Raw genomic sequence first — 13412 nt, forward strand, 5'->3', positions numbered from 1 at the left:
ATTTAACGATTCTTTGAGTACTGTCAATGTAAAAGGTTGGTTGTACTGAAGGAGTGGTGTGGTGAGAAGTTGATTTTATATTGTTCTGCATCTGCTTTGATGTTCTGGAAGGAGGATACATAAGAAGCAGAAAAAGAAATTGTGGCCAACAATTCTGCTTCCGCATTAGCAACTTCCTCAGGAGCAGACACATCTTTCCCTTTCCAATGAAGTATCGGAGAGAATAGCCTTACAAACTTGCCATTTAGGGTCTGTATTTTTCTCAAGATGATACGTGTCGGTGTCTTTTGGATGGTTGAGGCAAAAGCAATCCAGGAATCACGTTTAGCTTTCCATATAATTTGTCTCTCTTTTGCTTTAAGACTTTTATAAGTAATTAAGTTACTGGTGATAGGATACTTGCGGAAATATTCTAAGCATAGTTTTTCTCCTTTTTGGCATGAAATCAATCTGTATTCCACCAGTGATTTCGGTGGATGTGATATGGTTTGGATTTTTGAATAGAAGCATGGGCTGCAGTTAGAATCTGATTGGTGATGTAAGTGGTTACTTCATCAGTCGGCTGTTTTTCAACATAAAGCCTGTCTATAAATATTTGAGAGGAATAGCCATCCCAGTTAGCCTTTTTAAACTTCCAAGTGGATTGTTGATCAGGATTTGGAGTTACCCCTGTTTGTAATAAGCAAATATTAGGAAAATGGTTGCAATTAAAGTGAGCAGTTTAACACTGACCATGTCATAAATGGAAAGATGGACTGAACAGATTGATAAGTCAATTTCGGAAGTAGATCCTGTAGGTAGGTGAATATAGGTAGGAAAACCAGAGTTTAGTAAATTTAGATCATTGTTCAAAAATTCTTCAATCGATTTGCCCCTTGCGTCCATTGCAGTGAATCACCACAATGGATGGTGGCCATCAAAATCACCGAAAAGACAAACTGGCACTGGTAGTGGTGTAATGAGTTGCCCATTTCTCAATGGGGAAATGGTATTGATGGCAGAATATAAATGGAAACAAGGGTAACAGAAACACCAACTGCAATATGAATTGCCACAGCTTCTAGAGTGGTTTTTTGGATGTGCTTGGACGGTGTGTTAGAATTACTAAGAATTGCTATTCCTCCATGGGCAGGAGACTCATAGATCCTATCTTGTCAGTAGATGATATAATTTGAAAGTTTTGGTGAAACATGCAATGACAATAAAGTTTCCTATATGCATAACACCAGTGGGGTTGAACTGAACAAGTAAATCCTTTAGGTCATCAGAATGACTGACTAGTCCTCTGCTATTCCATTGTATGATGTTGTGCCTCATTTTGGTTTAACTGAGGATGATTCTTCTTACTTTTTATTGTATGAGGAGCATTTTTTTGTTTTTTTTTGAGAAGGTGGGGTGTCCAGTATCCATAGTGTCATTCGCATGAAGGTCTAAGGTGCCTCTGTAGCCAGGTGGGCAAGAGCAGCAGTGCGTAGCACACACTTCTTGATTAGACCGGGGTTCGAGCCCGTGACCACCAAATACGGAGGATGCGGAAAGGTCAGGGAATGACCACCACATATCCCCGGAGTAATATGGCCTTGGTTGCTAATGCTCCTAAAAAAAAAAAAAAAAAAAAAATAACAATAACAAATGAAGTTCTAGTATGGGTTCCTTGTAATCTGAGAATACATCTACTTCCATACTGTTAGTGTCCTTTCCAGAGTTTGATAGTGTTGTTTTAACCCAGTTAGCTAGAGATGTGCTAGGGGGTATTGATACATCTGTTTGAGCTGCTGTTGAATGGGTGCTTCGAGTGTGAGATGCATAAGAACGACTGGGCATGGTCAACATAACCTGACTGATGGTGTATCACTTTATGTTATTTTTTATATTTTTGAATTTTCTTCCCTGTTTTCCACATTTCACATGATTTAGAAAAGGCTGGGTGACTATCTTTGCAGTTGCGGCAAATGGGAGTTGAGGCTGCACACTCTGCTTGTGTATGCTCCTTGGAACCACAAATAGGACATATGGAATCATACATGCCTGATGGGAATGTACATATTTTTGGCATTAAAAACAACGAATGAGATTTGGGATATAAGGCCAAATTTTGCAGTTTAAAAAGCCAGCTTTTACTGAGGATAGCAATTTTAGGGTGCTGAATGTTATCATAGATTGTGTTGGAATGAGATTTCCATCTTTTTTAGTCATTATATGTTTGAATGCTCCGCAGTTGCAGAGCATTATTTGGTTGGGCAGCACAATCATGATCCCTGACAGGATATTGAAATCATCGACAATTCATGTGATTACCGCCAGCACTTATGGCTTGACGCACTGCACATAGCTACCAATAATAGTACTATGAATCGCACAAGGGAGTGCATTCACACCCTATTATAGAATGTACTGTATTTCAGTGTGATGAGTGCTGGCGTTCATCACGTGTACGTAATTCTGTTCTACTGCCACTAGATTCGTGAAACATGAACATGCCCAACTGACTTTTGCTATTGTAACCACCAGTATATACTGAAGTACACCATTCACTGACTAGCTGATGAAGAGGCACTTCATCTCAAAACTTCTATGTATTTTAACTCTTTTATCTTATTTTATCTCTGTTTTATCTTATGTCATTTATTTATTTTAATAAATTTATTTTAACCAGTTAGTCAGTCATTGCAAGAAACTTGAATGATTCACAGTTTTGTTTGGATGGTGCACCAAAAGTTAGTGGGACCTTGTCCATATTTCCTATTTGGCCAAGTTCAAAAGAAGTTCATTTTCATGCCTTTATTACAAATTTATGGAATTCCATTTTTTTCCCCTTCATTATCTGCTGGCAATTTTTGTGCAATTGGTGTTTTTGTACGCATTGATAAACCCTGCCTTTGCATGAATCGGTAACACCAACATTCTGTTCCTGAAAAATTCGGTGTACCTCGTACTTCTGCTAATATCCTGGCCTTATGCATAATCATTTTGGTAGAAACACATCTTTCTGAATTTGTTTCACCTAATAAACACTTTTTTACATCTTCTTCAAGTTCTGGCCAATATGAGGCGGGATGACAAAGGTTATGTTTACATTTTTTAGTGGCTTGAAGTTCTTTTTCTTGTTTCTGCCAGACTCAAATCATTTTTTCCGTAAGCGGTGGTCCAAAAAAACCTTTCTGCAGCTCTGTTACCATGTTTTCTAGCATGATCTATTTCATTTAGTTTCTATCTGATAGTGTAACTCAACCTCTTTTCTCCTGCAGCCATTTTCTGAGGGTAAAATACTTTAAAATAATGTCAAACGCCAATATTAAACAATATTGTTATGAAACGGGGTTCTGATTAAAAACAACTGGTATACAATTAACACTGTTCTTTATTTTATTTCAGAAAAAAAAGTGCATCTTATATGCTGTAAAATACGTTAATTCCTCTTCAGACAGTAATTAGGTTCCACTCTGTGACGACACCTTTGGATGAATTCAACATATTGTGGGGAGTGACACATAGCATGTGTTTAGTGTCAAATGGCACCAGGGGTTTCCCCCATCTCTGTATAGTATACATTGTGGGTGTGAAACAGAACACTGTCAATGCCAGAGGTATAAAAGTGTATGGATTTTGTATATGTGCCGTGTACCGTTGTTCCTCTGGTCATTCAGCCGTTGGGCCCCTAATGGGACCCAACGTCCACACTCTGCCCTGCTGAGGCAGACCAGGTACACCAGTATTATAGTTATTTACTCTGGCAGGTCCTGCCACCTAATTTCCTGAGATTTCAGTGGCAAGGACCTAAAAAGAAGGGGGGGAGAAGAAATTGGGTTAGCCGAGTTAATTAAAAATTGTGTTAATTAAATTTTTGAGTGTGGGGTACAATTACTAGGGGTTGGTTTGAACACCAGTCATGTAAATTTTTATCAGAGAGCAGGGGAGAGACTGAAGGTTGGGGAAAACAGACAGATACTGGCAGCCCACCAAAGGTTGTTGTTTTGAGCAGCCACTCAACGTTTTGAGGAGGCTGTTTCAATCAAGAGGTCTCTGGATTGCAGCCGTTTAACCTTTTCTGGTGTCCCAGCAATGGATTCCAAATATCTTTGGATAACAAATAGTGATGATTTGCCCACAGGCTGGGTGGAAAGAGAAAGAGAGAGAGTGTATCACCAGAAAGTTTGGCATCTCATTGCATTGTGCTTCTCTTTGTAGCCTTTTCGGTTAATTAGCGTCATTGCCATCAAACATTTCCAGTCTTGAGCTTGAAAGCTCTAATGGTGGAAAATTATTCAAATCCATGCTTGCTCCTTTTAGCCCTGGAAGAGGGACTTTCTTCTCCCAGGTTACCAGCCTTGCCACATGGAGGCAGGAGTGGTGCCAACAAGTGACCAAGCGATCAGAATAGGAGAGCAGTACGCTGCTAGCGATAGCAGTAACACAAGTGGGGTTAGTGAAGCAGTGATGTTGCGAGCGATCAGCAGTAATGTTGCAAGGGGTGGACGGTTTAAAAAGTATTAGTACTTGCCCTAGGAAAAACGCTAGAAAGATCGTTTAGGTACTATCAGATGGCACTCAGGGCCGCACGGGCTGATGAGAGTCATCTACCACCTAGTATTGCCTGGTTACACAGAGGGGCGGCATTCCTCTGTGTGATGTGGGTGCCACATATCGACCTCTGCTTACATTGGTTTACATCTGGGTGATCACCCACAGTGTGCTTGAGCATGAGGGTTATACCCAGGATTACTAACAGTTCTACCACCATGAAGGTGCAAGCAGAGGTTTGGCTGTCACAGACTAACCAGACTTCACCAAAATTAGATCCACTTGACTTGAGTGTCATCCGAATATCAGTTCCATCAGCATTTTAGACTTCCAGATAGCAAACACAGCTTGTCTGGCATATCTGAGAGAATGTCTGCTACAGCCTCTATATATATAAAGTACTCCAGATAAACATTTGGCAAGACTTTATCATGTGATATATTGCTTGTTATGAAGTGGGATTTGTTTGTGAAGCACCACTCCTTGGGTGGGTATCCGGATGTTTGTTTGTTATTTGGTTTTTAGGAGCATTGGCAACTAAGACCATATTGCTCCGGGAATATGCAGTGGTCATCCCCTGACCTTTCCGCATCCTCCATATTTGGTGGTGACGGGCTCGAACCCCGGGCTAATCAAGAAGCGTGTGCTACGCACTGCTGCTCCTTCCCACCTGGCTACAGAGGCGCCTGGTATCCAGATATTAACCATTGGTCCTATTAATATCAAAGTTCACTAAACACCTGTATGCCCTCTGCTACCCACACTGGATTTCCAAATAAGTCGTGAAATTTTGAATGGGATCAGAATTGAGCCAAAAACTTCTTTTCTCGGTAATGTCTGAAAACTTAAAACACTATAATTTCTGAAATCTAAATCCATTGTGGTTTTATGCCTTCCATATTCCTCTCAAAGGTCTTAGTTGCAGGGGACAGTGAATGGTACTGTTGTACTGAAGCAAAATTAGCTAAGCCTGTTCACAAAAAAGATACATGAATAAAGGCATTCTGGTGAAATTTACATAGGGTTTATTTTAAAGGTAACAAAAAAGCATAGCAGGATTAAACAAAAAATTAAAAATATATCCTCAATATATTTGAAAGAGATATGAAAAAAAAAAAAAAACCTGATGTTATACTTAAGAAATGTTCCAGTAAATACTATGTAGATGAAATTTTCATAAAACAGTTGATTTCCTTCTCCAAACGTATCCATGTTATATGTAGCACTAGAACCACCTGGTGCAACGCATGTAATAAAAGATGGTAGTGTAGGCTCATCCCAGGCATATGGAACTGAAATCATAATGTAACAAAAATTAATTTCTCACCTGATAAAAATAACTTTTAACTATCATATAAAATGGGAAAATATTCTACTGTATTTTATATCATTTTATTTTTAGTGAGATATGCAACAGTTTGTACAATGATATGAAGAAATCACATGAAAATTTAATTCTAGATAACACATTTAAAATAAAGGAAGTATCTAATAAAAAACTCAATTCATCAATATAATGACTTGGTCCTGAGTGTCACTAAGAACAAACAAAGCAAAAAGCAAACTTATTCTGAATTTGCTGGGTGTGTAGGGGAATAATCAATCACAATTTTCCCATTTCCAGAAAGTAACTATCTAACTTCTGCTTAAACTTTGTCAAGGTGCTCTACTTACTACTAAGGGAGGTAGCAAATTCCAATGATAAACAACTTGCTGAGATAAGGGGAACTTCGAAATATCTACTATTTTTTGTTTCCCAAGATTTTATATTCATAACACTTTGTTACCATTTCAACATACCATTGTAAACATATTGCCCTTGTTTATTTATTTGCTTATTCCTCAATCACATCAACCTCAAGGTTTTATCTCCTTGCTCTGAAGACCCAGTCTTTTTAGTTAAATGAACTAGATTTTTATAATACAGTGGGGCCCCAACATCCAATGGTAATTCGTTCCACATCCAATTGTATGTTGAAAATATTGTAAGTTGAAACCAATAATACACTGATTTCCTGTATTTTGTTCCAAACTCTTGACAGGCAACACCAACAGCACCTAAAATAGGGTTGTATTCCATTTTTACATTATGTTATACTTTATGTTATAGCATTAGCAAAGGCAAAAAAGCAAGTTTATATAGAGCATCAGCCAAAAAAAAAAAAAAAAAACAAAAAAACAAACCTTATTTCACTCATCCACTCGCTCCAAATGTTTGTCAAGTTCTACCTTGAATCTATTTAAGCTATTGACTTCTAAAACAACAGTTGGAAGTTTGTTCCAGCAATCAACCACCCGCTGACTAAAGGCAAACTTCCGCACATCTATCCTACAACCGTCTTTCCTCAATTTGAATTCATGCCCTCTCAGGGGATTATTCTGAGCAAGAGGAAGAATCCCATCAGCATTGAGCATGCTCAAACCATTCAAGGCTTTATACACCTCAATCAGATCACCTCGCAGGTGCCCAGTCTCCAGACACTGTAATTTGCAAAACTTAAGCCTTTCTTCGTAAGAGCCAGCCTTTGTTCCATTCACTAATCTTGCTGCCATTCTCTGTACTCGTTCCAACAGCTCTACATCCTTCTTAAAATGAGGCCTCCAGACCTGTATACGGTACTCAAGGTTTGGTCTGACCATTGCCTTATACAAGGGGATAATCACATCCTTATCCCTGCTAGAAAATTTCCTGTATATCACTGACAAGACACCATGAGCTACCCTTGCAGACCATCTGCTGCTCAGAAAACCTAATATCTGCCTGCACAATTACCCCAGGTCCTTTTCATTCTCTACCACTGTCTATGTCGATCAATTCGGCCCTGGAGGGATTGTGCAAGGCTCAAGGGGTAGAATTTTTTCAGCCTGGACTGTACTTGTTAACAGGAGAGATTGCTTCTACAGGGATGGGATACACTTAAATAGAAAGGGTGCAAGAGTTTTTACTGATGCTGTCGAGGCAGTGTTAGGTGGGTCGGAAAACTGCTAGTTGGGGGGGATACAAGGACTAATAGATTAACAGTAGCCACTGGCAGAGGTGGAAGTGATTCTTGCACTGCTTCTATTCAAATGAGCAGAAGTCTGAAAAACAAGATGCAGGATATTTCAGAGACTGCTGGTAGTCATTGCGTTACAAGTAAACACATGGGTTGTGTTAGGGTAGCTAAGAATAGAAACAGGTGCATGTATACCTGCGTGTACACCAATGCTAGGAGTTTGGTAAATAAATTTGATGAATTTGAGGTATTGCTCAAAACATCAAAGGCAGATATTGTTGGGATATCAGAGACGTGGTGTCACACAGATATAAGTAATGCGGAACTGGAATTTGGGGAATAAAATGTATATAGAAAGGATAGACAGGACAGGAGGGGAGGAGGGGTTATGCTATTAATTAAGAGACACATAAAGTCAAAGGAAGTGAAGCCAGTTGACATCGATGGACAGGGCAGTGTCGAGTCAGTTTGGTGTGACATAAGCATAGGGAAATCAAAATTGAGAGTAGGAGTGTGCTATAGGCCTAATGACTCTGATGAGTATAATAATATATTGTACAGGGAAATAGAGTGGGCCAGTAAATCAGAGAGTCTTATAATGGGGGATTTTAATTTCCCAGATATTGACTGGAATTTGTGGGTTGGTCACTCGCACACTAGCAAGGCTTTTGTGGATTTATTGGATGATTGTTTTCTACATCAGCATGTTCGTGAGGCAACAAGAGGGAGCAATACTCTTGATCTGATTATCAGTAGTGATTCTTCATGCATTAAGAACCTGCAGATAAATGAACCACTAGGTGGCAGTGATCACAGTGTGTTGAAGTGGGATTTACTCAAGGAGGTAACTACCATCAGAGGTAAAGGGAAGGGTTTTTGTTTTCGTAAAGGCGACTATGATGGTCTGAGACAGTATTTAAATTCTATACAGTGGGACCAACTGATGATGTTACCAACAGCAAACTCAAAATGGGAAGCATTCAAGGAACTAATCTTGGTGGCTACCAGGCTTTACATACCAACTAAGAAATATTGTTCAAGGTTTAGGCCTAAATGGTTGTCAGATGGACTAATGAGACATGTGGCAGAGAAGAAAAATGCATGGGATACATACAAATTAATGGGTGACATGGAAGCCTATGATAGATATAAGTTGGTCTGTAACCAAGTCACAAAGGAGATTAGGCAGGCAAAGGCAGACTACGAAAAATCCTTGGCAAAGGATGCAAAGAAAAACAGAAAGGAGTTCTTTACATACTTGAACTCGAGAAGGAAAGGGATGAATCAGATTGGTCCACTGGATATTGATGGTTCAACAGTTGAGGATCCTGCTCAGGTGGCTAACAATCTAAACGAGTATTCTGCATCTACATTCACGCATGAGGAGTTATTCAGGAAGGAGAATGATGTAGGTAAAGTAAACATTGGCAGTGAGCTGGATGATTTTGTAATAACTGAGAGGAAAGTGGAGGAGAGATTGTTGAGGATAAACATAAAAAAGGCACCTGGGGTGGATGGGATCTATCCAGTTATATAAAGGAGGCAGCAAAGGAAGTATGCAAACCCCTAGCCATAATTATGAGAGCTTCTTTGGACTCAGGGGAGGTACCCATTGACTGGAGATGTGCAAATGTAACCCCAATTCACAAAGGAGGATCAAAGGCTGACACAAGTAATTATAGACCTGTTAGTTTAACTTCTGTTCCAGGTAAATTAATGGAGGCACTGGTTAAAGAAGCATTGCAGGATCATCTAGACAAGAATTCAGTTATAGCTCAGACGCAGCATGGTTTTGTTAAGGGCAGGTCTTGCCTGACCAATTTGATTGGATACTATGATGTAGTCACAAAAGAACTGGATGCAGGGAATAACTTTGATATTATATATTTGGATCTTAGAAAGGCTTTTGATACTGTTGCACATGGAAGACTGCTGCACAAATTGTAGCAGTGTGGCATTGGAGGCAAAATGCTGCTATGGATAAGGGGATGGTTGAGTGGCAGAAGACAGAGAGTGGTAATCAATGGACACTGCTCAACGTGGACTAATGTTATTAGTGGAGTTCCTCAAGGTTCAGTGTTGGGTCCATTGTTGTTTTCGGTGTTTATGAATGATATTGATGATGGGATATCAAGTTTAATGTCTAAGTTTGCAGATGATACAAAGGTTGGCAGGGTCGTTAAGGACACCACTGACGCTATGCTGCTGCAACAGGATCTGGAAAGGTTGAACAGATGGGCTGAGAGGTGGCAAATGAAGTTTAACATTGACAAATGTAAAGTACTACATATGGGTAACAGTAACCCCAGAGCAATGTATCAACTCTGCGGTACTACACTGACAGTGGTGGAGAATGAAAAGGACCTGGGGGTAATTGTGCAGGCAGATATGAAGTTCTCTGAGCAGTGCAGACGAGCTGCAAGAGTAGCTCATGGTGTCTTGTCAATGATATACAGGAATTTTTCTAGCAGGGATAAGGAGGTGATTATTCCCTTGTATAAGGCAATGGTTAGGCCACATCTTGAGTACTGTATACAGGTCTGGAGGCCTCATTTCAAGAAGGATGTAGAGCTGCTGGAACGGGTACAGAGAAGGGCAACAAGATTAGTAAATGGAACAAAGGGTTGCTCTTACGAAGAAAGGCTTAAGTTTTGCAAATTACAGAGTCTGGAGACTAGGCATCGGCGAGGTGATCTGATAGAGGTGTATAAGGCTTTGAATGGTTTGAGCATGCTCAATGCCAATGGGATTCTTCATCTTTCTCAGAATAATCACCTCAGAGGGCATAAATTCAAATTGAGGAAGGACGGATGTCGGATAGATGTGCAGAAATTTTCCTTTGGCCAGCGGGTGGTTGGTTGGTGGAACCGACTTCCATCACTTGTTGAAGTTGATAGCCTAAACAAATTTAAAGCTCAACTGGACAGGTATTTCGAACGAACGGAGGGGTGAAATGGGAGAGGGTTTTTTTTTTTTTTTTTTTTTGGCTGATGCTGAATAAGCTTGCTTTCTTGCATCATATGCCTCTACTAATGCTAATGTTAATGCGGTACCACAGAGTTAAAACATTATTCAGGGATTACTGCTTCCCATATGTAGTACTTTACATTTGTCAATGTTAAATTTCATTTGACACCTCTCAGCCCATCTGCTAAACTTTTTTAGATCCTGTTGCAGCAGTGTACTGTCATTAGTGTCATTAAGAACCCTGCCAACCTTGGTATCATCTGCAAACTTGGACATCAAGCCTGATATACCATCATCAATATCATTTATAAATACAGAAAACAACAATAGACTCTTCAGCACACTGTATTCACTGCCACCTCGTGGTTTCTTTATCTGCAGATTCTTGATGCATGAAGAATCATTACTGATAATCAGATCAAGAGTATTACTCCCTCTAGTTGCCAACACTGAACCCTGAGGGACTCCGCTAATAACATTAGTCCACGAAGAGCAGTGTCCATTGATTACCACTCTCTGTCTTCTCCCACTCAACCATCCCTTTATCCACAGCAGCAATTTGCCTCCAATGCCACACTGCTCCAATTTGTGCAGCAGTCTTCCATGTGCAACAGTATCAAAGGCTTTTCTAAGATCCAAATATATGATATCAAAGTTATTCTTTGCATCCAGTTCCTTTGTGACTACATCATAGTATCCAATCAAATTAGTCAGAGAAGACTTCCCCTTAACAAACCCATGCTGTGTCCGAGCTATAACTGAAGTCTTGTCTAGATGATCCTGCAATGCTTCTTTAACCAGTGCCTCCATTAATTTCCCTGGAACAGAAGTTAAACTGACAGGTCTGTAATTACCTGTGTCACCCTTTGATCCTCCTTTCTGGATTGTGGCCACATTTGCACATCTCTAGTCCATAGGTACCTCCCCTGAGTCCAGGGAAACTCTCATAATTATTGTAAGGGTTTGCTTACTTCCTTTGCCACCTTTATTATAACTGGATAGATTCCATCCAACCCAGGTGCCTTTCTAGAGTTTATCTCCAACAATTTCTCCTCCACTTTACTCTCATTCATTACAAGATTATCTAGCTTACTGCCAGAGTGGAATACACCTCTGGCATTCCCCTCCCTGAATAACTCCTTATGCGTGAATGTCGATGCAAAATATTCATTTAGTTTTTTAGCTACCTGAGCAGGATCATCAATGGTTGAACCCTCGATATCAAGTGGACCAATCTGATTCATCCCCTTCCTTCTAGAGATTACATAAGTAAAGAACTCTTTGCTGTTCTTCTTTGCATCCTTTGCCAAAGAATTCTCGTAATCTGCCTTTGCCTGCCTAACCTCCTTTGTAACTTGGTTACAGACCAGATTATATCAATCATAGAATTTTGTGTCATATATTAATTTATATGTATCCCATGCATTTTTCTTCTCTGTCACATGTCTAATTAGTTCATCTGACATCCATTTAGACCTAAATCTTGAACAATATTTCTTAGTTGGTATGAAAAGCCTAGTAGCTTCCAAGATTAGTTCTTTGAATTCTTCCCATTTTGAATTTGCTGTTGGTAACATCATCAGTTGGTTCCACCGTATAGAATTTAAATGCTGTCTCAGACCACTGTAGTCACTTTTACGAAAGCAAAAACCCTTCCCTTTACCCTTGATGGTAGTTACCTCTTTGAGTAAATCCCACTTCAATACACTGTGATCACTGCCACCTAGTGGTTTCTTTATCTGCAGATTCCAGATTCTTGATGCATGAAGAATCATTACTGATAATCATATCAAGAGTATTACTCCCTCTAATTGCTTCCTGAACATATTGCTGTAGAAAATAATCATCCAATAAATCCAGAAAAGCCTTGCTAGTGTGTGAGTGACCAAACCACAAATTCCAGTCAATATCCGGGCAACTGAAATCCACCATTACAAGACACTCTAATTTACTGGTCCACTCTACTTCTCTGCACAATTTCTCATTATCCTCATCAGATTCATTAGGCCTATAACACACACACCTACTCTCATTTTTCCTTTTCTAGTGCTTATGTCACACCAAACAGACTTAACATTGCATTGTCCACCAACATTCGACAACTCAGCGTTGTTATGGGCCTTTATGAGAGCTTGAAGGACAGGGTGGATGCCCTCGAAGGAAATAAATTGAGGGGCCCATCAAGCTCTCAGCTGCCCACATCAACGCCAGAGCTTGCACTTGGTCATCAGGCAACACAGAAGCAGCCCCCTAGGCAGAATGCGCTGGTCCCACAGGAACTAGTAGTTGTTGGTGACTCTATTGTCAGGGAAACGGGGAACATGCTTTGTAAAAAGGATAGGTGGAATAGGACCAGGGTATGTCTGCCAGGGGCAAAGGTTGATGACATTGTAGAGCGGATATCATCTTTTAAGGGCACAAAAGGTGATATAGTTGTACACGTTGGCACGAATGATATTAAGAGTAGGAGACCGGCGGAATTACTTAGCAAGTACAGGTCACTGCTGAAAAAAAGCCGTGAATTAGGGTTGAACTTGAAAGTGTCTGCAATTCTGCCCAGACACGATAGGAGGGAGTATATGATGAGAGCCTTGTCGATCAATTCGGCCCTGGAGGGATTGTGCAAGGCTCAAGGGGTAGAATTTTTTTTCAGCCTGGACTGTACTTGTTAACAGGAGAGATTGCTTCTACAGGGATGGGATACACTTAAATAGAAAGGGTGCAAGAATTTTTGCTGATGCTGTCGAGGCAGTGTTAGGTGGGTCGGAAAACTGCTAGTTGGGGGGGGATACAAGGACTAATAGATTAACAGTAGCCACTGGCAGAGGTGGAAGTGATTCTTGCACTGCTTCTATTGAAATGAGCAGAAGTCTGAAAAACAAGATGCAGGATATTTCAGAGACTGCTGGTAGTCACTGCGTTACAAGT

At 40.1% G+C, this 13412-nt stretch overlaps 1 protein-coding gene across 6 annotated transcripts in view; it reads right to left on the reverse strand.

Moving 5' to 3' along the window:
- The window catches only part of LOC150079291 (intermembrane lipid transfer protein VPS13D-like), a 1618665-nt gene that overhangs the window by 240804 nt on the left and 1364449 nt on the right, over nt 1–13412 (reverse strand). For 4 of the 6 annotated variants that reach the window (XM_090383928.1, XM_090383926.1, XM_090383931.1 and 1 more), the window contains one exon: nt 5645–5813. The exons of 1 other annotated variant lie outside the window; for it this stretch is intronic. In XM_090383928.1, coding sequence (XP_090240054.1) covers nt 5645–5813 — 169 coding nt within the window. The remainder of the gene's footprint in view (nt 1–5644; nt 5814–13412) is intronic. One more of the 6 variants, XM_090383929.1, reaches the window with a different exon arrangement.

This window comes from Mastigoproctus giganteus, chromosome 10 (assembly GCF_048544385.1).
Source record: "Mastigoproctus giganteus isolate SK-2022 chromosome 10, ASM4854438v1, whole genome shotgun sequence".
Taxonomy (NCBI): Eukaryota; Metazoa; Arthropoda; class Arachnida; order Uropygi; family Thelyphonidae; genus Mastigoproctus; species Mastigoproctus giganteus.